General features: G+C 37.0%; 1 protein-coding gene across 2 annotated transcripts; it reads left to right on the top strand.

Moving 5' to 3' along the window:
• The first annotated feature begins 2056 nt into the window (after positions 1 to 2056).
• On the top strand, positions 2057 to 24716 carry LOC108676962 (ubiquitin carboxyl-terminal hydrolase 7). Of its 2 annotated transcripts, XR_001931211.2 has the most exons (25): positions 2057 to 2251; positions 7887 to 8006; positions 8260 to 8512; positions 9205 to 9429; positions 9689 to 9985; positions 10402 to 10520; positions 10887 to 11030; positions 11637 to 11822; positions 12033 to 12113; positions 12365 to 12455; positions 13109 to 13301; positions 13866 to 14022; positions 14736 to 14892; positions 15104 to 15255; positions 15579 to 15713; positions 16029 to 16139; positions 16619 to 16802; positions 17064 to 17311; positions 18160 to 18305; positions 18855 to 19008; positions 19364 to 19551; positions 19750 to 19957; positions 20691 to 20865; positions 21089 to 21251; positions 21605 to 24716. XR_001931211.2 is itself a non-coding variant. In XM_018165117.2 (24 exons), exons 3-24 carry the CDS (start codon positions 8443 to 8445, stop codon positions 21190 to 21192), a joined length of 3525 nt encoding a protein of 1174 aa, XP_018020606.1. In that variant the 5' UTR covers positions 2057 to 2251; positions 7887 to 8006; positions 8260 to 8442; the 3' UTR covers positions 21193 to 24716. The 2 variants fall into 2 exon arrangements, 1 of the variants encoding a protein (XP_018020606.1); XM_018165117.2 differs by having other exon boundaries at positions 21089 to 24716.
• Positions 24717 to 25572: the final 856 nt, after the last annotated feature.

Genomic DNA, 25572 nt, shown 5'->3' with positions numbered 1-25572 from the left:
CGAAATAGTACAGGATTTTCAATCGAACCCCATGCTCATGTTCTCAGGTAGGATGTTGTTTAACCCTGATGGCGTAACGAATTAATCAAAATATGAATTATTTTGATGCAGAATCTGCTGTGGCGAGAGCAAATGGTCTAACAAAGTGTAGCAAGTTACTCTTGTGTTGTAGAACTATAGTGCTTTCGTGACCCATGAAATAGATTTGAGGCAATGGAAATGACACATGAAATTTTTAAGTGGATATTGGTAGCAGCAATTCAAGTCATAGGCGAACTTAGCCCTGCAGTTTGAATATAGACGTAAGACAAAAAAATATACACAAATTAGGTCGGCTGAGAGTTGGAGTTGTCGGGTATCGAGTTAAGAAAGAAGCGCTTTCGACTTAAAAATTTTCCCGTCTTCAGTGGCATTTGGTTTTTAGGGCTGTGGCATTAAGTAGTTTTTTAGGTTGATTAGACCATACAAGATGGTGCATAGGCTGACAGCTCAGCAATGTTGATATGTAGTCTCCATACATGCGATGCTTACCTCTTTAAATTAATGGATCGAATTTCATTGGAGCTTTATTTCACAATGGCATATTTTTCTCTATTTTCAGAGCACTTTTTTGTAACTCAAATCGAGGAAAAATCGCTGTCCTTGCCTCTGCTGATGTTACGACTGCTTGATGAGCTCTTTGTAACTCAAGTTTACCATCAGTCACTTCGTTATATAATGACTAATTGTATTCTTTATGATATTTCAGACTTTATGACGTTGTTGTTGATCAAGATTGGTAGCTTCTTTGTTATTTTATACTTGCTACGGCCGGTGTTTGTAATCTTCATGTTTCAAATCAAACGTAAGATTCATAAGATACATAGAATACATATGATACATAAGATACATATGATACATAGGATGATCCTCGTTGAAGGTCCCAGGCCTGTTGATGTTCTGTGCCTTCTCCGTACTTGGCGTCTTTTGTGCATCCTCTACCAGAAGCGATGAATTCTATGAACTGGAAACATACGATCGAATATTCTTCTGTGATCCTAAACTAAGTGACAAATTTATGGCTAATTTTGCTCAAGCGAAACACTAACATTTGTCGTTCTTGATGTCATAGTAATTCTCACATAAAGTTTTGTGATTCGATGAAAATTTTGTACAACCTCTTTTATAAAGCCTTGGACGACAGATACCAATTAAGTTTGGCCATTGCTTATGTTTAAAGGCATAGAGAACGAATATCATAAAAATATAACTCAGAACTCGCTGCAGTGAGTGACAGAGAGCGCATTTTCTCAAAATCGACGAAAACGTGAAGTCACAGACAGACAGATAGACAGACGGACGGACGGACGGACAGACGGACGGAAATGACGAGCACAATAGCGCCTTTTTTCCATAAATGAGAAAATGCGCTAAAACAATATCAATGTTTGGGTGGGTGGCTATGAGAACGTAATATTCTAACATATAATAGAAACGTCATTACTACCTAGATTAATTTATTCCGTCATTTGAAAATTCATCGGGTTCATTTCTCATATTTTCACCACGCTTTCCCATTATATTTTCAAGTTTCAATGAGTCACTTTTTACAGAAGTTATGTGCGTTCATAGTTAATTTTTGTGATAAATTGAAATCATCTTAAAATGAAAATGTTTTCAATGACTTGCAACAGCATCACAGTTAAAAAGGGAAGAACAAATATTCCTACTAGCTTGTAGGGTGAATAAAAAAGTTAGAATTTGAATTAGTAATTTCTCACAGTTTGTTAAAAGGGAATTTTTCGAGGATTACCATGCCCAGTATATATGATACGAGTTTGGAGGCCATATTTAATTCCTTAACAGAGAGGAAGACAGTTCCAGCACGATTTTTAGAATGAAGGCGAATGCACTTATACTTAGATTGTTCGAATTAAAAGTATGAAAAAACATTCATAATATCTAAAAATTTGTATTGATATTTTACTGTGTGCTAGCTCGTTTTCTTACTCGAATTTTGGCATTTGTTTTGAGTTTTTTGTAGACTTAAGTTGCATACCGAATGTTTTGATAATCAGCAGCTAAAGAATTCTGTGTAAACGCCGGGCTGAAGACGACTTACACTATCGATTTCGTGTCAATCAACAACGAGAATGTATATTCTTTATTGATGGTATATATTTATGGTGCAAAAATATTTATATTTTGTTGCCCCTGACGTCAGGGGTAGGAGCAATTAGCCGACATTGGGCGCGTGGCGAGTAAACAGAAGGTAGGTATGTTTGAGTTCGCTGGGTGATAATTATCGGATCTCAATTTCATTACGCATGCTAAAATGAGATCGAAGTCATCGAACTGAAATTAATGTATATGAAATTTTATCGACACAACTAAAGTTAGACGCAAGTTAAGTCCGAGAAAGTGTTCTATCTACAATTAAATTTTCGTTTTTAGCAATTGGTTATATTCACCTTCTAATGCTTCTATATTGACCCTTGACTGTTGACAGATGATCGACTGATCGTGTCGTGAGATGTGAGTGATGCTATGTCGGAATTTGGCTATGATTGCCAAGAATGAGAGTGAATGTTTGACATGAGGAGCTCTTAGTTAATTCTATTTTGTTCAACTGATTGTTTAATTTATGTTTTGCAGTTCTAGTTTAATTATTTGGATATTTTGAAGAGCACAAGATTCACATCTGGCAGCTAGCTGCTAGCACAGTACTCAGTAGCACTTAACATTTTGCAAAATGCTGCACTTATTTGCATTGAAATGATGCAATCTATAGTTTTCTGCACTGTCACTAAAACTGGAAAATTTGGCAGAACCTACCCAGGATAGGAATTTTTCTATTTAGTACAGAAGTTTTCATTTTCCATTTCCAGCCCCAATGTGTCAAATTTTAAATACATGTAATTCTGCAGCCTAATCATACACTCTTATTAACAACTATAGGATTATTATGAGGTAATTCATTTAGCAGGAATATTCTGGCTTTAGCAGGAATATTCTGGCTTTAGCAGGAATAATTCCAACACAGGGTGTTGGAATTACCGTACGAATTACAGTTTTGAGGCGCTGTCGGAATTAGTCTCACAATAACAATATGCCAAATTTAGTCACACACAAGCTGACACAGTGTCGGAATTCTGAGATTTTGTAGATTTGAATTCTGTTAAATAAATATGGCAACAGTTTGTGACATTTCATCATTGCTGGCGCAAGGTGTGGTGTTTTGAGAGTGACATTAAGCAATCAGAACTCGAGTTGCGCATACGGTGATCTTTTTATAGCCATTCATTTCTTGCTACGTTTTTAAAGTGTCGGAATATGGTGTGTTTACCCTTATTTTCAACAAATTCTGCTTGATATTCCAGATTGGCTCTATACTGAAGTGTTGCTGCTCCTATCTCAAATATTTAGAATAGAATAGAAGTGTCGGCGCTGAAGAAATAGGCCCATGGCCTGTTGCCGATTCTTGAACTTTTCGTGACTTGATTCACAAGGGATCCGGCCTTTGGAACCCAATCATTCCATAGCTGACGATTGATTGAGATAGCTGCTGGACTTATTGCCTGGTCTGTAATTTGCTAGGCATTTTAAGACTGAACATATGCTCCTGCATAGCTTTGTCTAGTCTGTTTTTGAAGATGTTCATACTCGGAGCGTCAACAATGCTATCAGGTAGGCTGTTCCACATGTCGGTGACTCGAAGCGAGAAGAAATGTTGTCGCATGGATGTGTTCCAACACTGTTTTTTTAGTTTATAGCCATGGCCCCTGGTGTTGGTTCTTGTTTCAAATTCTAGTAATCCTTCTGGGACCTTGTATAAGTCATGAGTATACTTGTTTACTTCAATGAGGTCCCCTCACAGACGTCGATAACTGAGGCTTGGAAGCTTAGGGCAAACTGGAAATTTTTAACCATAAAAGTTTAGTTTTATCAACAATCGGGTATTAGAGATGTAACTAGTCTTTTGGAAATCTTGCTGCTTGTAAAGACAAGAGTGGTTGTAGCTTAGAAAGTAGATATTTTTGTACCTGTTGAAAAGCTGCATAGGTTTATTAATGTGGCTGTGGCAGTAATCTGTGCTACACCTTGACACAAGTTGTTGTAAATATAAATGGTCATTTGTTTGAGTAAATTGTAAGGTGACGTGGAATATATTTACCTTCTAAGCTATTACTAGAGCTTTCCTGGCATTTTTGGCACTGCAAGATTCCTGCTAAATGAATTCAGTCCTATCTAATTGTTGACAAAAGTGTATAATTGTGGCCTCTATTTTTCTACCAAAGTTTGTAGAAAAATAGATGTCCTGTCCTCCCTAAAAATAGTTTAATTAAGATATAAATACCAAAAATAGTTTAAAACAGATTTCTGGCTGACTGCATGCAAACATACCCATGCCCTATGCTGTTATGCACACATATATATATGCAAGTTTGATTGAAGACCAGAGCATGCTTTTTATTAACAATCTTCTTGTTCGTTTTTTCAATGAGTCAAACCAAATTTCTTGCTGGCGTCGGGAGATCGAAAAGCAGGTTTCCGAATGACATTTTAATAGTTTGCGACGTTTTGAAAATACAATTTTCATTATCAAGCTGGAGAAGGTTTTACAACATTTGAAATTGAATTTGAAATGACTGAAGTACATATGAATGGTATAGTGGATACAATAAAATAAATAATGCGGATACAACAAAATGTATAAACTTAAAATTACTCTGAAAATAATTTCAGCGTCCGGACGAATCCTGTAGTTTGGAGGTTGATAGCTGGAGACTCGCTCTTGATAATGAGAGCCTCAGCTATCATCAGTCTCGATGGGTCGGGGCACCGCATAACTATGCTTTAAATCTATATATAAATCTATATATAAATCTTTATCTATAAAACGACTTAGCCGTTTTTTGAATTTCTAATTTTTGCGGGTTTGGGAGCATTTTTCGTAAAGTTTTCGGAAATTTTTCGATTTTACCCCTTTCCACTCCCCCTTTTTCAGGAATAAAATCCAAACTATGACGAAATTGAAAAGACTGCTAGGTCAGTTTGTAGATCTATTCTTTGCAAATCGAATGGTATATGACTCATTGTTGTAGCTTTAAAACTCTAGGAGGAGATAGGTTTTCCGTGACAATAAGTGTGAATGTTGAGGAGAGCGCGACAGTCCCGCGCGCACCACAATATGCGCTCAATGTAGCATAGATACCAAACTAAACGTTTCTGGAGCTTGATTCCACTCAAGGATGATGGGAGCAACTACATGCGCATCTCTCCCTACAAAGCCCGGAGGCACACTGAGTCAGACCTCACAAAAACACTATATTTGTAGTGGTGGACAGCGAATTATCTCATATCTAATTACTGAAAGAACTCCCCCCCGCCCCCCTTTCATGAAGTGTCGTGTACATAAAAATTAACGTACAGAGATGGTAGTGGTACCATTGGAGAGGCCAGAATGTCAGCTTTAAGATGAGACTAAATACGTAACTGCAGCACAACTCAAGTAGACACTATATTTAAAGAGCTCAGCAGCTAATTAGTTCCTATCTAATTACTTAAAGAACTCCCCCACCTGCCTCCCTTTCATGAAATGTCGTGAAATCATAAATCAACGTAGAGAGATGGCAGTGGTACCGTTGGATAGGGCAGAATGTCAGCTTTAAAATTAGTATGAAAACCGAAAAAGTAAAAATTTACAATTTTAGGGTAGATGCTCCCCTTAATACATCATAAGTTATCACAAATGTCATGGATAGAATGGTGCACCAGGCAACATAGAATGAAAAAGTTATTAACCTAAACTATGATTTATTTCTCCAAAAATATTATGATTGTCATTAAAATATTCCTTTCTGTTTCAAGCATGTTTTTATGATCATTTTTTGTTATAGTGAATTCACTTGACCCAATTAAAATGGTGTGAAATTACAAGCCGTCCTGTAAGCTTACAGATACAGAAGAAATGCCATACTGCTGCTGATATGAAGCTTGCAGTGGACAAGGTTGTTGTAAATGCACAATAGCATGCATATCCATGGATATGGTAATATCACATCAATAATACAATAATGTATGGATATGGCAATATTAATAATGGAAGAACAAGTAAAAAACACAGGAAATATCATTTATTCTACATCTACATCATCTTCAAAGGAAGAGGAGGACTTTAGAGTACTGTTAGTAGTGGCTGAGTACACTTTGCATGCTTCATACGTTTTAAAATTGAGTTTTATTTCAAGTGTCCCAGATTACCCCATTCCCAGTAATAATTAGTGACGCTTTTATTTTGCATCTGGCACCTTACGAATAGCATATGGATTTTTTTAGAGATTCCATTTGCTAGCCCTCACAAAGAGCTTTAAAATGAGCACAAACTTGTTTATGAACTGTTTAATAGTAAGAAGTTATCAATGAAAAATTCTCAAAAATGTCCCTTATTACCCTGTTTGATGATAAGTACATACAATGATTATCTTAGATACAGTCCAAAATAAAGAATTAAATTACTCCATGAATAATTTCTATGTCCTATCAAATCCAGTGCTTTGCAAACTGATTGCCAGAGACTCATCCTTGATGATGAGAGCATCTGCTATTGCCAGTTTCTTATCATCAGGGTGCCGCATGACAATGCTGGTGCGGGCTTCCAACTTGGCACTGGTAATGGTCTCATTGTAGGCCTCCTGCGTATGATTTGTTTGTCTTCCAGTTTGCAGATGGCATGTGAGTCTGCTGCTCAAGGTTGTACTGGTCAAACTAGTGTAATTTACATTTTGCAGAAGTATACAACCTTATTTCAAGCAGGAAAATTTGTAAATAACATTGGTTTCTTGCAGCTGTCCAATACTTTTTACATGGATTATTTTTCATGATTAAATTTTTGATCTTTTTGTTTCTGTAGTAAATCAAGAGTTGATTTGTTCAGTTTAATGAAATGTGTAAGTTTATTTAAATCAAGCTCTTGATTTACTACAGAAATAAAAAGATGAAAAATTTAATCAGAAAAAATAATCCATGTAAAAAGTGTTGCACCACTGCAAGAAACCAATGTTATTTACTAATTTTCTTGCATGAAAGGAGGTTGTAGACTTACCCAAAACGTAAATTACATTTGTTTGACTAGCACTACCTTGAGCCGCAGACTCATGTGTCATCTGCAAACTGGAGTGCAAAAGAATTGTATATGGGACACCCACTACAAGACCATCACCTGCACTACGTTGGAAGCCTGCACCAGCATCATCACGCGGTGCTCCCACATTATTAGACTGGCAATAGCAGAGGCTCTTATCATCAAGGACGAGTCTTGTATCAATTTCCAAATCAACAGATTTGTCAAGACATTAGAATTATTCTCAGAGTAATACAAGATTAGATTTTGACCTGATTTAGGATTGGAGTAAAGAGTTTCTAAGATACCCTTTACTTTAATCAAAGGGCATCTGAGATAAGTACCTTTTACTTATGTCATTTCCAAATTGAAATTTTAAGCATCGTAAATAACTCCTCATCTACTTGCTAATAGATATTGCATATTTGAATTGTCATAAATTCTGATAAAATGTTTCTTAGAAGCCTTATATATAAACTTTCCAATCCCACAAAAACCTGATTTTCCAAATAAAGAGAAACAATAAAAAATTTGTCAATAAGATATGTAAAAAATAAGATACCGTATGTAAAAAAATTTGTCAATATGAACCTAGTTAGCAAACTGGATACTTGTATGAGTGACTGTATATGCTTTCAATTGTATTCACTATTTGCATTATCTTAACAATAATAATCAGCAATGTGCCAAAAATAGTTTTACCCCCAGATGTGCTACCACACTCAAACATATCCATGTGACATGCATTTACTTATGCATTTAAACATTATTGATATTATTTCAGGTGCCCATAACAGCTGAAGAAGATTATAAAGGGCTTCTGCTTTCTAGCAAAAATAGCAGGGCTTGGCACATAGGCAAGAATAAGAAGAAAGGTTCAGCAACCCTCAGTCACTGTAATAAGGTGTGATAACTCTTCCTATATATACCTATGTCATTCTGTTGAATTTTTTAATTAAAGCAATTTTTTATTTGTGGTTGTACAAAATTTTAATTGAAACTTTTGTTGAAGTGTGTACTAATAATAAAGACTATGTCAGGTGTGTGAATTTAAGAACTAGCATTTGGTGTTCATACCAATAGGGACCAAATACTGAATCAATCATGGAAGTTAATCCATTCATAATCTACCAAGCTAATGAAATTATTGCCAGCAGGTTTCTTCTGGCTCAGACCTTGCATGCACCATCAACGAGAATCAAGATCATCAGGGTAGCGACAGCACTGGAGACCAGCATTCAATCCCTGACATCTCTTGTGTTGACGGCAGTGCTGCTAAAGCTTCTTCGCCTCAGCGGCCCTCTAAAAAGCACAGTGTCATCCTGCCACCGGCGGAAAAAATGAACCATTTGAACCAGACAGGCCCACCCACTCCTGACAAACAGCTTGAAATGATGGACACGCAAGAAGGTGGGCTTTTTTGTCCCATTAATTCCTTATATAATTACTGTGATTCATTGACCATCCATTGACAAAAAATGTATTTTGATTGAAGCAGCACAATCTTGAATCTATTCTAATTGTTCTAATTATAGTATTAACTTATTAATGATATATTAAGGTATTCATTTGCTTAACCTAATAATGTTGCAATATTAAACCAAAAAAAAAAAAATATATGTAAAAATGTTTCCTTGTTACAAAAAAATAAAAAGTTTATTCATGTTTTTCTTTTGTTTTACCACTAGGGCTGACTTTTTTAATTTTGCAGTGCGTTTCAAAATGATCAATTTTGATTGAGAAAAAAAAAAAAAACTTCTATCTACCTAGTATATACAGGTAGCTTTAATACCAAACTCTAGTTTGACAAAACGTTTACCTGGAGTGGTCGATGCTTAGCTTTGTAGTGCCAGGGCTATTTTAACTAAATTTAGAATAACTTGTCAATGACTGTTACCTTATTGTTACATTATTTTGGTGATCTGTCAATGACTGTTATCTTTTTGTTACATTATTTTGGTGATCTGTCAATTACTGTTACCTTTTTGTTACATTATTTTGGGGATCTGTCAATTACTGTTACCTTTTTGTTACATTATTTTGGGGATCTTCCAACGACTGTTACCTTATTGTTACATTTTCCTGGGAAATTGTCTGTGCAGACACTGGAGGAGATGACGATGGTGGAGGGCTGGATGGAGATGGAGTGAGGAGGCGAGTGTCAGGACGACGTGATGACGTCATCAACGGCAGGACAGAGGGTTCCGTGGACAACCAGGCAGCTCTGCCCCCAGCCAGCAACCCGGCCTTGCAGCAGCAGCCACCTGCAAACATTGTTCCTGCTGCTGCGTCTTCAACCAACCATGTTGACCAGGAAATGGAAGATGGTGAGAAAGTTGAGAAATTTTATTATTACAGCATTGTTTTGTTTGTTCATATCAATATCATACTGTTGGGCATCCTTTGTTGATAAGGAAATGTAAAATTTAGAGTAGGTATTTACCACTATCACCGTCTTGTCAAAAATTAATTTATTTTGTTAATATATTTGTTTATAGAAAATCGTTTATAGACTTCTCTACCTATAATATTAATATCTATTGTCAATAATTGTCTCTCATCTAGTCTTCCTAATTTAATTTCCAGATGACGCTCGTTCTGAAGCCACCTTCAAGTTTTCTGTACCGCAGTTTAGTAAATTGAAGGAAACGGTTCTGTCACCTCCGTGTTACGTGCGCAACTTACCCTGGAAGATAATGGTAATGCAGCGGATGCAGCAACAGCAAATTCAAGGCCAAAACAGTACTGAAAGACAATGTAATCGGTCCTTGGGCTTTTTTCTGCAGTGTAATGGAGAATCTGAATCTGCGTCTTGGTCCTGTAATGCCATAGCAGAGTTGCGGCTTCTCTCTGTTAAAGAGGGTGTGGAAAATTTCAGCAGAAGTGAGTTCATTCATAGCTTGATCAGGTTTTGAATATTTTTCTTTGACTTATAACCTTATGTCCAGCTTTAAATTATGTTATTGCGCCTGATGGTTGATTCGGTTTTCTGTTTGACAATGTATCAAAATTTTCTTTGCCTGAAACCAAAAAAAATTGTTTTGCACTTTTTTTTAAATGAATCTTTTCATGCACATCCCTTCGTCATCCCTTTAATAGACCAATTTAATCAATATTTTCTGCATATCATGAGTTTAAGTATAAAATGAAATGAACGGTACGCCACTGTTAGTACGGATTTTACATGAACTTGTTTAAATAGGATTACTGATCTCAAATCCAGTCATAAGTTAATTTATCCCAGGATTAGGTTGTTTGTTTCAAATTGTATTTTACTTATGTGCTTTCCGCCCGCGCAGAGATTCATCACTTATTCTACAGCAAAGAGAATGACTGGGGCTTTTCTCACTTCATGGCATGGAATGAGGTCTTGGACCCTGAAAGAGGCTACATTAAAGATGATACCATAACCCTTGAGGTGAATTCTCATAATATTACATTTTATTGCTGCTATATTTTCTTGGCATATTTGGATTCAAGTTTCATGCCAGTGTTATTGAAGCTGCAATTAAATCTTATTGTGCAAATATATTTTAATCAACATAAGTTTCAAGGTTATATTATGAGATTGAATTTAATGCAATTACTGCAATCTTCATGAGTAGGATAGATTCTCTGGAGAATTATCTACTTTAAACGATTAAAAATGAGGTTAAATTCTTTGAAAAAATGCTCCTTGCATGACTATTGAGGTAATTTTTCTTTTTACTTCAGACATAATATTAAGAAACACAAAGATGTAGTAAGCAAAGCTTCCAATTACTGATTGTTGTTCTTGTTACAGGTGTGTGTGTCAGCTGATGCACCGCACGGCGTGTCTTGGGACAGCAAGAAACACACGGGCTACGTGGGCCTCAAGAACCAGGGGGCGACGTGCTATATGAACTCTCTGCTGCAGGTGCTCTACTTCACCAACCAGCTGCGCATGGTGAGTGTTGCAGGTGCTCTACTTCACTGACCAGCTGCGCATGGTGAGTGCTGCAGGTGCTCTACTTCACCGACCAGCTGCGCATGGTGAGTGCTGCAGGTGCTCTACTTCACTGACCAGCTGCGCATGGTGAGTGCTGCAGGTGCTCTACTTCACCAACCAGCTGCGCATGGTGAGTGTTGCAGGTGCTCTACTTCACCAACTAGCTGCGCAATGCCAGAAAGAGCTAGATCTATCTTTATATTGTCCCCAGAGATGTCCAATACTATTGTTATTACTTGAGCTATTGCATCCATGTGCTCTATTATAGCTAGCTACCTTTGATTGTTAGAAGTAATAATAATTCCAAGTCATAGGAATTCTTCGATGATATAAACGTTTTTGCTTAGATAATCGTCCTCAAATCTAGGATTAGGATCATCATTCACTACAAATTTCTTCTTGCTAAAATTGACCTTCAGTTTTAAATCGTTTTCCTTCGAATTTTATTAAACTTATCTCTTGGTAGTGGTCATTTGCTAGTCTCTTTTGGGTTATATATTTCTTTCTTCACATTTGCTGCAAGTTCACAATTCTTCCCAAGTGTAATATGGTGTTTTTTTATAGGCCGTATATAAGATGCCGACTGAGAGTGACGACTCAACCAAGAGCGTAGCGCTGGCTCTTCAGCGCGTATTCCATGAGCTGCAGACAAGTGACAAGCCCGTGGGCACCAAGAAACTTACAAAATCTTTTGGCTGGGAGACCCTCGACTCCTTCATGCAGCATGATGCTCAGGAGTTCCTCAGGGTGGTTAGTCAATGCTTTGCGTTGTCAAATTAACGCGCTTATTTCATACATTTTGTCTTTGAAGAAATGGGATTTAATTGTTGGATCAGAACTTTGTCAAATGATGGTAGCTTTCATTACCGGGAATTTGGGTACAAATAGCTTTCAAAGTAGTAAATTTGTATATATCTAGACCATCATGGATCAAATTTCTGATTGAAATCTTCCTTGCAGCTCCTGGATAAGTTAGAGACCAAAATGAAAGGCACCTGCGTCGAGGGTGTCATCCCTCGCCTGTTTGAAGGCAAAACTCTTGTAAGTATAAAGATTACTTAAATTTTTTGGGGTATTTTCGTGGTGCACGAGATGAGATTTCCAGGGATTGGCTGAATTTTTTCTAGGAAACTTGCAGCGTATTGCAATTCATTTTTTTATTTTATATATGATTAATACACACTTGCAGTTGAAGTTATTCAAGCAAAAAATTTAAAATAATATAAAATAATTTAACTCGTGAATTTGTTAATTTGCTTCTCATATCTTATGCATATCTTTTATTTTCACAGTCTTACTTCAAATGCAAGCATGTGGACTACACTTCTTCAAGAACAGAAACTTTCTATGATATTCAACTCAACATAAAAGGAAAGAAAAACAGTAAGTTGTCAATGATTTTACCTTTACTATCACAGTAAGTCAATCTAGTCTGTCTAATTCTTTTTATTCTTATTTATCATTGTTTGGGATTTAATTCTGAGTGCATTTGAGAAATAATACTTTAATTGTAGTTTATATTAGTTATGGTTAAAGTTTTACTGACTTTAATTGTAGTTTATGTGAGTTATGAGTAAAGCTTTGCTGACTTAAATCGTAGTTTATATGAGTTGTGGGTAGAGCTTTACTGACTTTAATTGTAGTTTATATGAGCTATGGGTGAAGATTTACTGACTTTAATTGTTGTTTATATGAGTTGTTGGTAAAGCTTTACTGACATTAATTGTAGTTTATACGATTTGTGGGTAAAGCTTTACTGACTTTAATTGTAGTTTATATGAGTTATGGGTGAAGATTTACTGACTTTAATTGTTGTTTATATGAGTTGTGGGTAAAGCTTTACTGACTTTAATTGTAGTTTATACGATTTGTGGGGAAAGCTTTACTGACTTGAAATGTTGTTTATATGAGTTATGTGTGAAGATTTACTGACTTTAATTGTTGTTTATATGAGTTGTCGGGAAAGCTTTACTGCCTTAAATTGTTGTTTAGAAGAGTTATGGGTAAAGCTTTGCTGACTTGAAATGTGTTGCTAGTCTACGAGAGTTTGAGGGACTACATCAGCGTGGAGACGCTCGAGGGCGACAACAAATACGATGCTGGAGAACATGGCCTCCAGGAGGCAGAGAAAGGTGTCATCTTCCAGAGCTTTCCTCCTGTCCTGCACCTTCACCTGATGCGTTTCCAATACGATCCTCTCACCGACTCCAATGTCAAAATAAATGACAGGTATGAACACGTTGACATTACCATGCTCATTTAGCTGGTGCTATGGTATGGTATTTTAATAAAAAACTCTGATGTTCCAGAGATCAAATGAGTTTTAATTAGCTTAATATTGCTCATTTCACTCTTAAAAATGTTTGAAATTACTTTCAATTCTGACTGTATTTTCCCAGCAACAGGGAAGATAATATTTTTGGCAATCTTACTTTCGTAATCAACAAGCACTTGAGCACTCTAGCACTTCTGATTTCCGCAATAAAGTAACGTAAGCTTCTTTTGTTAATTTAGAACCAAATTTCAGTTTAATTACCTTCAATAGATAATAAGTCAAAATAAAGTACTCTAGCACTTCAGTTTTCCGTATTTATTCTGTTACAAATCAGCACTGAAGCGCAATCTAATCAAATAAATTCTTTTTCTTTTTAGAACGGCATTAAAGTGTGTGCACCCTATGAAAATGCAATTCCAAAGTTATTTATCATACTTTGTCTTGCATGTTGAAAGTTTGTTTTTGTAATTTGCTTATTTTGGTAATTGAAAAATTCTGATAGGTCGTTTTTTTCCCAGGTATGAATTCCCTGAAAGGCTCAACTTAGACTCGTACGTCGGGAAGCGCGAGGAGGGCATGGGAGGCACGTACGTCCTGCACGCCGTGCTGGTGCACTCCGGGGACAACCATGGCGGCCACTACGTCGTCTTCATCAACCCCAAGGGGGACGGCAGAGTGGGTTTATTGTTAGATTTGCATCATTAGCCCCCAAGGGGGACGGCAGAGTGGGTTTATTGTTAGACTTGCATCATTAGCCCCCAAGGGGGACGGCAGAGTGGGTTTATTGTTAGACTTGCATCATTAGCCCCCAAGGGGGACGGCAGAGTGGGTTTATTGATAGACTTGCATCATTAACCCCCAAGGGGGACGGCAGAGTGGGTTTATTTTTAGACGTCCATCATTAGCCCCCAAGGGGGACGGCAGAGTGCGTTTATTGTTAGACTTGCATCATTAACCCCCAAGGGGGACGGCAGAGTGGGTTTGTAGTCAGCCTTCCATCCTCGGTTGCTGGGCTACTATGGTCGCTCCCAATGCATTTATATAGATTTTGGTTCGTGGTCCATTTAAGTTGGTTGTGATGAACAAACTCTCGAAGATAAAATGACTTTGTTCATCTATGCTAGTTTGAGTTGTTTTTTTTTGTTTGCCTCGTAATTGGTAATGATTCTGGACGAGCACAAGTAGTAGCTTTCGTCTTCCTCTTGAACTTATGTCTTGATCAAACGTATTTGTGATTCGTATAGATAGGTAAGCTTTTTCAATATTTTTGAAAATCAATCGCCTTTAAATTTGAGCTCATTAAACTCTGATTTATCGTATTCTAGAATACTTAAACTAATACTTTTATATACTTACTCCTAAGTTACGTTATTTATGTTTGATTTTAGTGGTGCAAATTCGACGACGACGTCGTAAGTCGGTGCAGTAAACAAGAAGCCATCGATCACAACTTTGGTGGCCATGAAGATGACATCAGCCTCACGGTGAAGCACTGCACTAACGCCTACATGTTGGTCTACATCAGAGAGAGTGGCGGCGCTCCAGGTTTGTGATTATATATAGAATATTTATTGGCGTCTTTGAATCGACATTAATCCCATGAAGATATAAAAAGGGATAGGGAATGTTTATATCATCGTTTTCGGTGAGAAAATAATTTCTCGTAACTGTCGTTTGAAAGAGGTATAATGTTATATTATTTTTTTACTGTTACTCAAACGTTCATCCCTGTTTATTGAAATAATTTCTGTTCCAGAGGATAGCATGGTGAATATTAAATCTGTACTGCACGAGGTCACGGAGAAAGACATTCCCTTGGACCTTATTGACCGCTTGGGGGAAGAAAAGAGAATTGAAATGATACGTCGCAAAGAAAGGAATGAAGCTCATCTCTTCATGACTGTTCAGGTTAGTACACTTATTCCTGGATGAATATTTCTGAAATCTCTAATTTAGTGCTAGAATGTTATCAATTGCAGCAACGAATTGCGATACGATTATTTGTGTGCAATCTTTGTGTAGAATTTCATGCCTGTATGATAATTTTGTGAACTGCAATAGTTAGAAAATGCTTCTTCTTTCCATTAAATAAAACCATGAATAGCTGAATGTCGATGATTGGTTGAAGTCCTTAAATTTTATTATTATACATCATTGATTCTGTAATTCTAAGGAGGTTGACCAATATCTTGGGCTTGATTCACATTACTTCTCTTCCTCTTCGTGTACAGGTGGTCTTGGAAGACGCTTTTTGCGGGCACCAAGGCTACGATCTTTACGACCAAGACAAAGCTCAGTACCGCCTCTTCAAAGTCAAGAAAAGTTCCACTTTGAAAGAATTCTTAGAACTCCTCGCTGATACACTAGTAAGCATTCTACTGAGGTAATCATGTGCAAGGAAATTCGTTATGCCTCTTAACAATTAGAACGTTATAGGTTGCGTTTCCTGCCTAACATGTGCAGAGAACTGAGGCATGACATGTGCAGAGTGCAGATGTGAACTAACATGTGCAGAGAACTGATTGTAGTTCACATTCAAATTTCTGCACCTTTTTTATTAAGAAAACTTTTCCTTGTGAAAATTGTTTAGTTATGGGCAAATAATAATAGCTAATTGAAAAAGTTTTTCGCTGTAAATGTGCAGTTGTGCTTCTTTGTTTACCCCCTACGTTTTCTTCCAGAAATATCCTATAGAACAAATCCGACCTTGGCCTCTTAGTCTACGTACGAATCAAACTAACCGCACGACCCACCTCGACGTCGAAGCTGGTCTTCACAAGGAGCTGGGACAGGTCAGAAGTTATGGCGTTCATTTATCAGATGATAAGTAACGCATAGAAGTTATGGTGTTCATTTATCAGATGATGAGTAACGCATAGAAGTTATGGCGTTCATTTATCAGATGATGAGTAACGCATAGAAGTTATGGCGTTCATTTATCAGATGATAAGTAACGCATAGAAGTTACGGTCTTCATTTATCAGATGATGAGTGACGCACAGAAGTTATGACATTCATTTATCAGATGATGAGTGACGCACAGAATTTATGACATATTCATTTATCAGCTATCTGGTGTGTCAAAGATACTCAATTAAAAATGAAATTCATTATAGTTTATCGTAGCGTATTAGTTGCCGTAGTTATTCACATGAATCTTTTAGTTTGAACTTTCTCTCTGAATGTCATCAGCTTGCTGTATAGTAAATTAGATACCTCCTGTTCAATAGTAAAGTAATAGCTGCGTATTGAATAATTTTTTTTTCTTCAGATAAGTGACAATGTAAATCCATGGATCGTGTTTGTTGAGACGGTTTCCCCGGAGTCAGGACTGCGTTCGCTGCCTAACTTTGATAAAGAGTCTGATGTCCTTCTCTTCTTCAAATACTACGACCCTCGACACAAGAAACTTCACTACAGTGGCCACCACTACATGCACATCTCACACTGTCTCGGTTGGTCCTCATTTCAGTGTTTATTTTCTGTAATGTAAACATTTAGCTAAGCTTTGTTGCATTTCAAAATTGCTAATTGTTGTTTTTCTGCAATTATGGTACTTATGGCATTTCAGATAGATGTCCCTCCATCAGGTGTTTAATTTTGTAAACAAGTATTTAAAGCTAATAAATTAATGAGATCATGCAAATAACATGTAACACTTTGTTTTGTAACTTTACGTGCAATTTTCATCAAATGTCTTACGTTTTTATGTGCAGTGGACATCGTGCCAATGCTGAATGAACGGGCTGGACTACCACCTAACACAGAGCTCGCGCTGTTCGAGGAGATCAAACCCAACCTAGTGGACCGCCTCCCTGACCTCAACAGGCCCATTGAGAAAGTTCTTGAAGAGCTCATGGATGGAGACATAATAGTGTACCAGAGGCTTGATCTTCTAACTGATGCCACTCTCGAACTGCCGTCGGCAAAAGATTACCTCAAGGATATTTTCTACAGAGTTGAGGTAAAATTAAACTGCTCGTTTTTCTGGTAAAAAAAATTCATAACCTTTTCTTTTTGCTACTTAACTGTTCAAAAGTGTTTGCGGTCATCATTCACAAAAAAATATCATTTTACGGTGTATTTTCACATAAATATGAGCTAAGTGAAGGATGTGTTAGATTTATCTGATTATTCTAAATCTCTTTATTACATTAAAGATTCGTGTTTTTCTATCCTGAAGTTCCGTTTTTTACAACACTTCTCTTTAACTTCACTTCTTGTTTGTTTGTCTGCCTGTCTGCTACGAATCTTATAATTGATATTTAACACACTTCTACCTGTCCAATCGATCTGAAATTTGGCACACTTACGTAAAGTTGGAGACAATTCATGAATCAATTGACAGAATAAATAATTTTATAAATAAAAAAAAAATTTTCTCTTTATTAAAAAAAATTAATTTCGTGCTACAAATATTATAATCCATATATTACACAATTTGACCTGTCCAATTGATCTGAAATTTTGCACAATTGCATAAAGTCAGACAATGCATGAATAAATTGACACAATAAATAATTTTGAAAATTCACAAAATTTTGATATCTTGAAAAATTTGGAAAAATACTTTTTTTTAAATATTTGAAAATAAAATTAGAAATTCATTGTACATGTGTAACGTCCAAGATACTGTATTGTTCAGAAAAAGTAATTTTTAAACGCATATTATTCTATTTTGAAGTCCATTAAAACAAATTAAACGTAACTACACACACTTCTCCCTTGAGGTCAGATCGTTCATAACCTTTTCGAAGCAATCGTAACCTGTTCGGAGCGTTCATTGTTGTCTCCACTAATTATTGTGTGCAGGTGACCTTCTGCGACAAGCAAGTGCCGAGCGACCCAGGCTTTGTGATGGAGCTCTCGCAGCGCATGAACTATGACCAAGTGGCACGGGCCGTGGCGCTCAGACTGGACACAGACCCTTACCTGCTACAGTTCTTCAAGGCTCAGAGGTAAGTACCAACATAAAGAAAACAAGAATAGGGATTATGACTAACCAATATGCTGAGGAATTGTAAATATAACACTCAGAGTGGCTCAGAGACTCGGATCTATTAAAAAATGCGGAGACTCGGAGACCCATCAAATAAACATGTGAGAAAGTTGTGGAAGTGTCATAAAATTGTTTAAATTAGCTCATATTTTCTAACAAGAATATTTTTGAACGAGTCTGATGATAAGAGTCCAACTTACCCGGAGCTTTGGAGGTCAAATGGGCAAGGAAGTTAGAATGGGTTTCATTCCCAATACTAATCTGAAATTATGGTGGAAGTAATTAAGAAAATAATGGAAATCAGCTATTGCTATGAATTTGCAAAAAAAAAACATAGCCATTAACAGTGCCATGTTGAAGCCTTAAAAACTCTTACTTTATTCTTGATTTGTTGATGAAAAAGAAAATATTTATTAAATGTAGATTTAATCTGCCAGCATAATGCCTGCAAGAAGTAACATTCGGCAGGACGTTAGCTCTATATTATATTCGTGTTTGTGATGATCAGCCACCGCGACGCCCCCGGCAACGCCGTGCGGTGCACGTATGAAGGCACCCTGAAGGACATGCTCACATGCGTCAAGCCTCGCCAGCCCAAGAGAATTTACTACCAGCAACTCAGCATCAGAATCAATGAGCTCGAGAATAAGCGGCAAATGAAGGTACCCCTATTATTTATTTGCAGGAGTATTGAATATCCAGTAAGATATGTTTATTTCATAAATATTATGCTAGAATTTGGACTCGTCAAAGTCAGTTCAAAATTCTATGTGGGCATTTATTTTGTGCCTTGAGACACTGTAATGTAGCTGCTTCAGTAAGCAAAGTAATAGAAGTATATTCATTTTTTATAATGGTTTACAATAATTTTGATAATAATTGTTTTTCGATTTATTTGTTTATTGTTTCATGAATGAAAAAAATGTGGTATAAATAGTAAATACAGTGTTGATGTGTCATATCACTTATTGATTGATTGATAGATAGATTGTGGCTGAGATTTCTTTGTATTTTTAGTGTGTGTACATCAACGAGCGAAGCAAGGAAGAGCAGGAGTTGGTGTTGTACCCCAACAAGAACGGGACCGTCGCTGATCTCCTGGCAGAGGCGCGCAAGCAGATACCTGCCCTCGTGGCTGGCGCCGAGGCCGGGGCTAATATGAACAACCCTGCAACTCCTCCACTACCTACTTCTGCTAAACTCAGGTATTATTTGTCTAGTTGTAACGTTATTATAAGCAATCATACCTACTTACTTCTTGATATAGTGTCGAATTGATTTATTTTTTTCTGGCATGAACATTCCTAACAGACTTGCTTTTGTGGTCGGTGCCAGTCAAAACATAAGTTTTGTTTCCTATTTTTGTTTCTAATCTAGTATACACGCGTGTTTTTGTGTTGCAGATTAGTGGAGATTTCCTCGTGCAAGATTACTCAAGTGCCGCCCGAGAACATGAGCCTGGAGGCTCTGACGTCTGCGGGCACGCGTACGTACAGGGTGGAGGAGGTGCCGCCTGGTGAACTACCTCTGGCTGAGGACGAACTCCAAATTCCTGTTGCTCACTTCTCCAAGGAGCCATACAGTACCTTCGGTTCTCCCTTCCTAATCAAGGTGATGTGTTACCATTTTCGCTTCATTATTGGAGCTTATTGCTCCAATTAACTTTTGTCTACCTTTAGACGAGCATTGCTTGGTTACACTTTCTGACCGGCAGCCACTCTACTTAGATTTTCGTCAAAGCATTAATTATTATAACTTGACTTAAATTTTCATTTTTCCTGGGATTATTTCTTGATAATTCAACTCGCGCTTCATGTTGACGCGCCCATTTGTTTCGAACTAATATGCAAGGCTCAGTTCATTGAAAATATTATGTACGAGTGTGCCGACACAGTAGGGAGCAGCCAAAAATTCTGTGCTGTCACTTGGTGTTTCTCACTCGCCAATCTCCTAGTGGTTGGAATTGCTGCACTCGACAAATCGACAAATGTTCTCTTATCTCACGCCACATTTGATGTTGAGTCTTGCATGGTTTGACTTGTTCAAATATGTTAGTTCTTTGTACTTGATGTTTTTGTACTTGATGTGAAAATCATCGGAATTTAAGGTAAAACGAGCCTCAAAAATTCACATTTTTATTCGTCGTTATGCTATAGTGTTGGCTGAATAAGTTTCTTGAAACAATTTGTTGAATGATCTCTGAAGATATTGGAACTTAAGGTTTCAACATATTCAGTTATGAGTAATACCAATTATAGTTGTCATAACTTTACTTTTGGATGTGCGTGGCATAAAGCTCCTTTTTGCACTTATTTTAATTTTAATGATCCCCGTGCATGTTCAGGTGAAGCAAGGGGAAACCGTCCCTTCAGTCATGGAGCGCATTCAGAAAAAGCTGGAAGTTCCTGACAAGGAGTTTGAGAAGTACCGACTCGCTATTGTTATTATGGGCAGACACTCTTTCCTCTCTGAAGGCGATCATCTGAACTTAGTTGACTTTAGAGTTCTCAGCAATCAAGGTGAGAGGAAGTTGATTGTTTAAGATTGGTGAGAGGAAGAAGATATTTAATGTTTTTTACTTTACAGGCAATGAGCTTCCAATAACGTGTGGTACTTGAGGATTGACTAAATTACCAATTTATCTTCTGTTAGGATCTTGTAGAAAAAAACAATTACATTAACTTGCCTTGACTTGAGTTGAACTGATTAACGTTGTATCTTAAATATGTTGTATTCGTGCAGCTCAATTACCGAGCAAGCCCTGGCTAGGGCTGGAACATGTCAACAAAGCTCCCAAGCGCTCCCGCTACAACTACCTCGAGAAGGCCATCAAAATTTACAACTGAAGAGACTACATTTCGTTGCGACTAATGCCACCGTCTCGTTGTTGGTTTCTGTTGTTGCTGTACGAGATTCAGTTGCAAGTTTGCTAGCTATATTTCCCTAGGAAGTTTATCACTGAGTAACTTATTGCCTGTTATAGATAGTTCTCTGGAGCTAGATGCTTTGAAGCGCTGGAGTGCTTTAAACTTTGGAAAAATATGATTTTTGTTGTAACTGTTACATCGCGGATGCACATAAGTTGAATCAATATTCACTTTACTGAAACATTTACTTCTGATGAATATTGACACTTCTGTCTGCCGAAAAAAATCTATTTCGATCACTTAAATTGTATATTCATTTATTTGTATTTTTCTTGAATGAATCTAACGAATCAAGTTTCAGTGATCAAGTGAGACAATTTTTTTTTTCCAGGCGACGTCTTTCTTCAAGAAAAAGCTGTCGCTAGTCTGCGACTGTGACTGTGGTATGGTTCCTAGTCTCGATTGACGCAGCTTTGTTTTACATTTATTCGGTTGGCATTCCTTTCGTTCTTGATGACTCGTTGCTTCATTTTTTGGACAAGCCTTCACGTTTTTGCAAACACTCAATAGCTTCTTCCGTGTATCATTGATGTATTTTTTCCGTCAAACGCCGAGCGGAAATATAAAATATTAAGTAGGTGGGATATAGCATGAGCGCTAGATCAAGAACTTATGCAATGTTCAGAACTCTCCAGCATCATCAATCATATTCTACTACTACACAGCGATGGTGACATGAGAGCATGACATCAATAAATAATGCCATGAATAAAACGACCATTGATGTTGGCGCCAGTTCTTGGCTTCTTTTCCTCTTGAGTATATTGAGTACTTATAGAATGAAATGTAATGAGTATCAGTTGACAGAGATACCAATCGCGACAGAAAATGTAATAATTACCATTTTATTTAGTTTGCTGTACAGAAAAGCTAGTTTGCGACTAATCAAGAGGTTTATTTATTGCAATGACATGAAGTATGAATTTAGGAAGCTACCGAGAATATCTCAATGTAACTTATGTACCATATTTAAACGGGCTCATACTCCCGCCTCTGTGTGTGTGAATCTGTAACATAGCATAGTGCGCTAGCATGTACAGTTTGTAATGGAATTTCATCAGTTACTTTCAATACATCTATCCTAAAATAATTCGAATAGCGCCATTCCATCTTTTCAATCAAAACTAAATCAATAACTTCGGATTTGCAAGTGATTTTAATGGGCTCGATAGTTGCTTATTGATGTTTCATAGAGAAGTTGATTGAAAAATTGAGTATTGCTCCTGATTTATTTAACGAAGGCGATAAGTTATCAGGACGACATTGTTTGTGTGTTTTTAACGGTAACTCGTTCTCTAATTTCTATATTTCTTACTTCTCGCCCCTGAATCCAAAAAGTAAAGATTCTTATTACTTCAAATGGATTCCAAACACGTCTGTTTTAGTTCAGCATATAGTTAAATAATATTAATCCTAGTTAATCTTGTTAAGGAGAATGGATTTTTGCCCGGGCAAAGTCAAATGTGGAGAGATTCTCTCATTAGAACATGTATTTGCTTAACGGACTAGTGCTGCCCTTCCAAAGTTTAGTTAGAAGTTAGTTGAGCGGCTGCACCTTCTGGCTGTTTTCAATGCAGATCGTGTTGTTAAAACGCAGAGCTGACTTTTGCTATCCCTGTTGCATAATATTATTTTCTTGCAAGGTAACGGTGACTTGCAAACGTTTAATGACAATTCAGGTAACCAACTCTAACGTAATGCGGACCAGCAATACTTAAGTTAAAGTCTTTAAAATCATGACATTGGTCTGAAATGCACGCCTTTTTAGACTAGCGCGCGTTGCATGAAGCCACAAACTTCGTATGTATACCGATTCAGGATAAAAAAAATCTGTTTCCTATTCTACTATAATAATGTTTATTACTTCTCCTTATATCCGTTCATTATAGTTTCGGCTGAAAGTTGAACGCATTGCTAAGCATGACAATAGTCGCGTTTTTTAATCGAACAGCAAGTTCGTTGCACTAACATGGAAACTTATTAAATCCGAGTATAACGCTTGAATTTTTCTTGTTTCATTTTCAGTTAATCATAAATAACTTGTGCCTAGATTCTTATTATCACGTCTGATTTGTACTTTCCTATCAGGTCCTTGATTCATTTGTTCTAGCCATGATCGCCATCGATAATCTCCGATTCGTTAATTAGTTGCAGCATTCTTTTCCACGGGAGCTTTTCTTTTTTGTACATCGTTTGCTGAAAGTTGGTTTTTTGTTGCGATGGCTTTGATAAGCAGCGATTGCGAGAAACGTCACTTCGCGTCTTCTCGAATGCACGGTGACAATTTTTCTATTACACTGTTCATGGATATAGACTTGTGGCTTGATTTTTTTTTCAAATTTAAGACTTCTCATCTTCTTCCTTTGTCTTATAGCTTAAGTGGTCGGTCAGTCGATTTGCTCGTCTCTAACTTTGAAGGTACACTTGAGGCGCAAGATTTTGCGTCGGTTGTAATTAGAAGCGATCACGAATGGCTTATGCCTGTTAATTTTGTATTTTGCTATTTAGGATTTCGACCTTTCTTCTTCAGATCTGCCACTCGTTGTTTTGTATATCAAGTGGACTTATAAAATGTTTTTCTGCACTTATTTATTCATTGCTTACCTCGTGTCTCTATTTCTCGAAAGCAAATTTGTTTTTTATCTTGCATGATAGTTTGAATCAAAATACCCTAGATATTTGCTATCAGAGAACTTAACCGATGAGCGAGCAGAGCTATTAGTCGTGTTATTTACCAGCCAAAACTGCATTACAAGTATTTTACACATGCGTTGTTGCTACATCGATGCGTCCGGCGTCTTCTGGACACTTGCGAATCATTTTACTCCTTTATCGTTAGGAGGCCTGGTTATAGCTGGCAGAAATGTTTGGATTTTAGGTACAATTGTGTGATGTGCAGTGATTTTTATCACAGGACATTTATTGTAAGGCACATTAAAAACCGTCTACCGTCAAAATTGACTGATTTTTGTTGTGATTAAGCATTCGGTTTTTTGTTTTTACCATAATGCCCATTTTTCCTGTATTATTTTGGTTGAAGTACGTGTTCCAAAATTTTTTTTCTTTACTTGATATTCGAGAGATGATTGATAGGCTCTGTGACTTCACATATGACGGCTTGAGGCATATATTGAGTGTAATAGCAAACCAATCCAAGTTGCTATTCGTTGCACTGCTTTCCTAAATCTCGTGTTGTGTCTTCGGTGTGATATTTAAATGCCTTAAGTATCCTATCAATTGTACATAGCGCTGCCAAGCTGAGCGGATTGCCCGTCCGACATTACTCATCATCCGAATGCATCGCGGCTTAATAAGTCAATTATTGATACTTAGGGCGGCTGTCAACTATAATCTCTTCTAGCACGCTGTAAGCGTACAGCTTTTCGTGCTGTATACTGGCTGCTCTGCGCCATCGTTTAAGAAGAAATAAACTTTACAACTCTTCTCGTTTTTCAATCCTTTCCTACCATTTTTAGAAAGTTGTTTAATTTTTATTAGAAGCAGGAGTTTTACAAATTTGCTATGTAACTAATGCGATAAATTTGATGATTTCTGCCACACTTTGATTATTGTAGGCATGAATTGTGTAGTTACAAGATAACCGGCCAACGAGTGCAGCGACAAGAGCTAATATGAGCGTAGTTGAACAAATAAGCTTTTTATGAGCTATCGCTATTGATGCGGCATTCGTTTTGTGAAATAGGAGGACTATTAGTTGACTTCTACACAAAGCGCGTGACCTAATGTTGTGATGCTTGTAAAAATACACATATATTTTAATAATTGTCCATTGTCAATTAGTCCGAAACAGTTCGTCAATGGAAGTCTTGGAGACCAGTGTCATTTCCGACCCTACGAAACTAGTTAGTGACAGTACTAAAAGAGACGTGTTTGGCTTCAAATTCAAGATTCAATTGTTAGACAAGTAGACAAGACGCGACCATGTGACGTGGTTATGTCAGATACTAAAACTCTTAGTACGTAATTAAGTCTCAAGAGGGTTATCGACCGTAAAGGTACCCAGAGAGCGATCTAGGCTCTAACGAGTACTGAATGCACTCAACTGAACCGAATCAACACTTCAGCGAACTCTCCTGCGCACTCGAATGCAAAACCTAACTTGACGTTCAACTCTTCCAGCCATAAATCCATCAATAATGAACGGTTTTCATTCAAATTTGAAAATTAAGTAGATATTATCAATAATTTGTGGACGGATTTATTTCAGATTTTTATATCAATTACTTTTTAATTAATACGGGAAACCTAACTTCATTTTCAACTCTTCTAGCCATAAAT

This window comes from Hyalella azteca, unplaced genomic scaffold (genome assembly GCF_000764305.2).
Source record: "Hyalella azteca isolate HAZT.00-mixed unplaced genomic scaffold, Hazt_2.0.2 contig13692, whole genome shotgun sequence".
In the NCBI taxonomy this organism is placed as follows: domain Eukaryota; kingdom Metazoa; phylum Arthropoda; class Malacostraca; order Amphipoda; family Hyalellidae; genus Hyalella; species Hyalella azteca.
The sequence above is the reverse complement of the archived record's forward strand: the minus strand, read 5'-3'. Positions and strand labels throughout refer to the sequence as shown.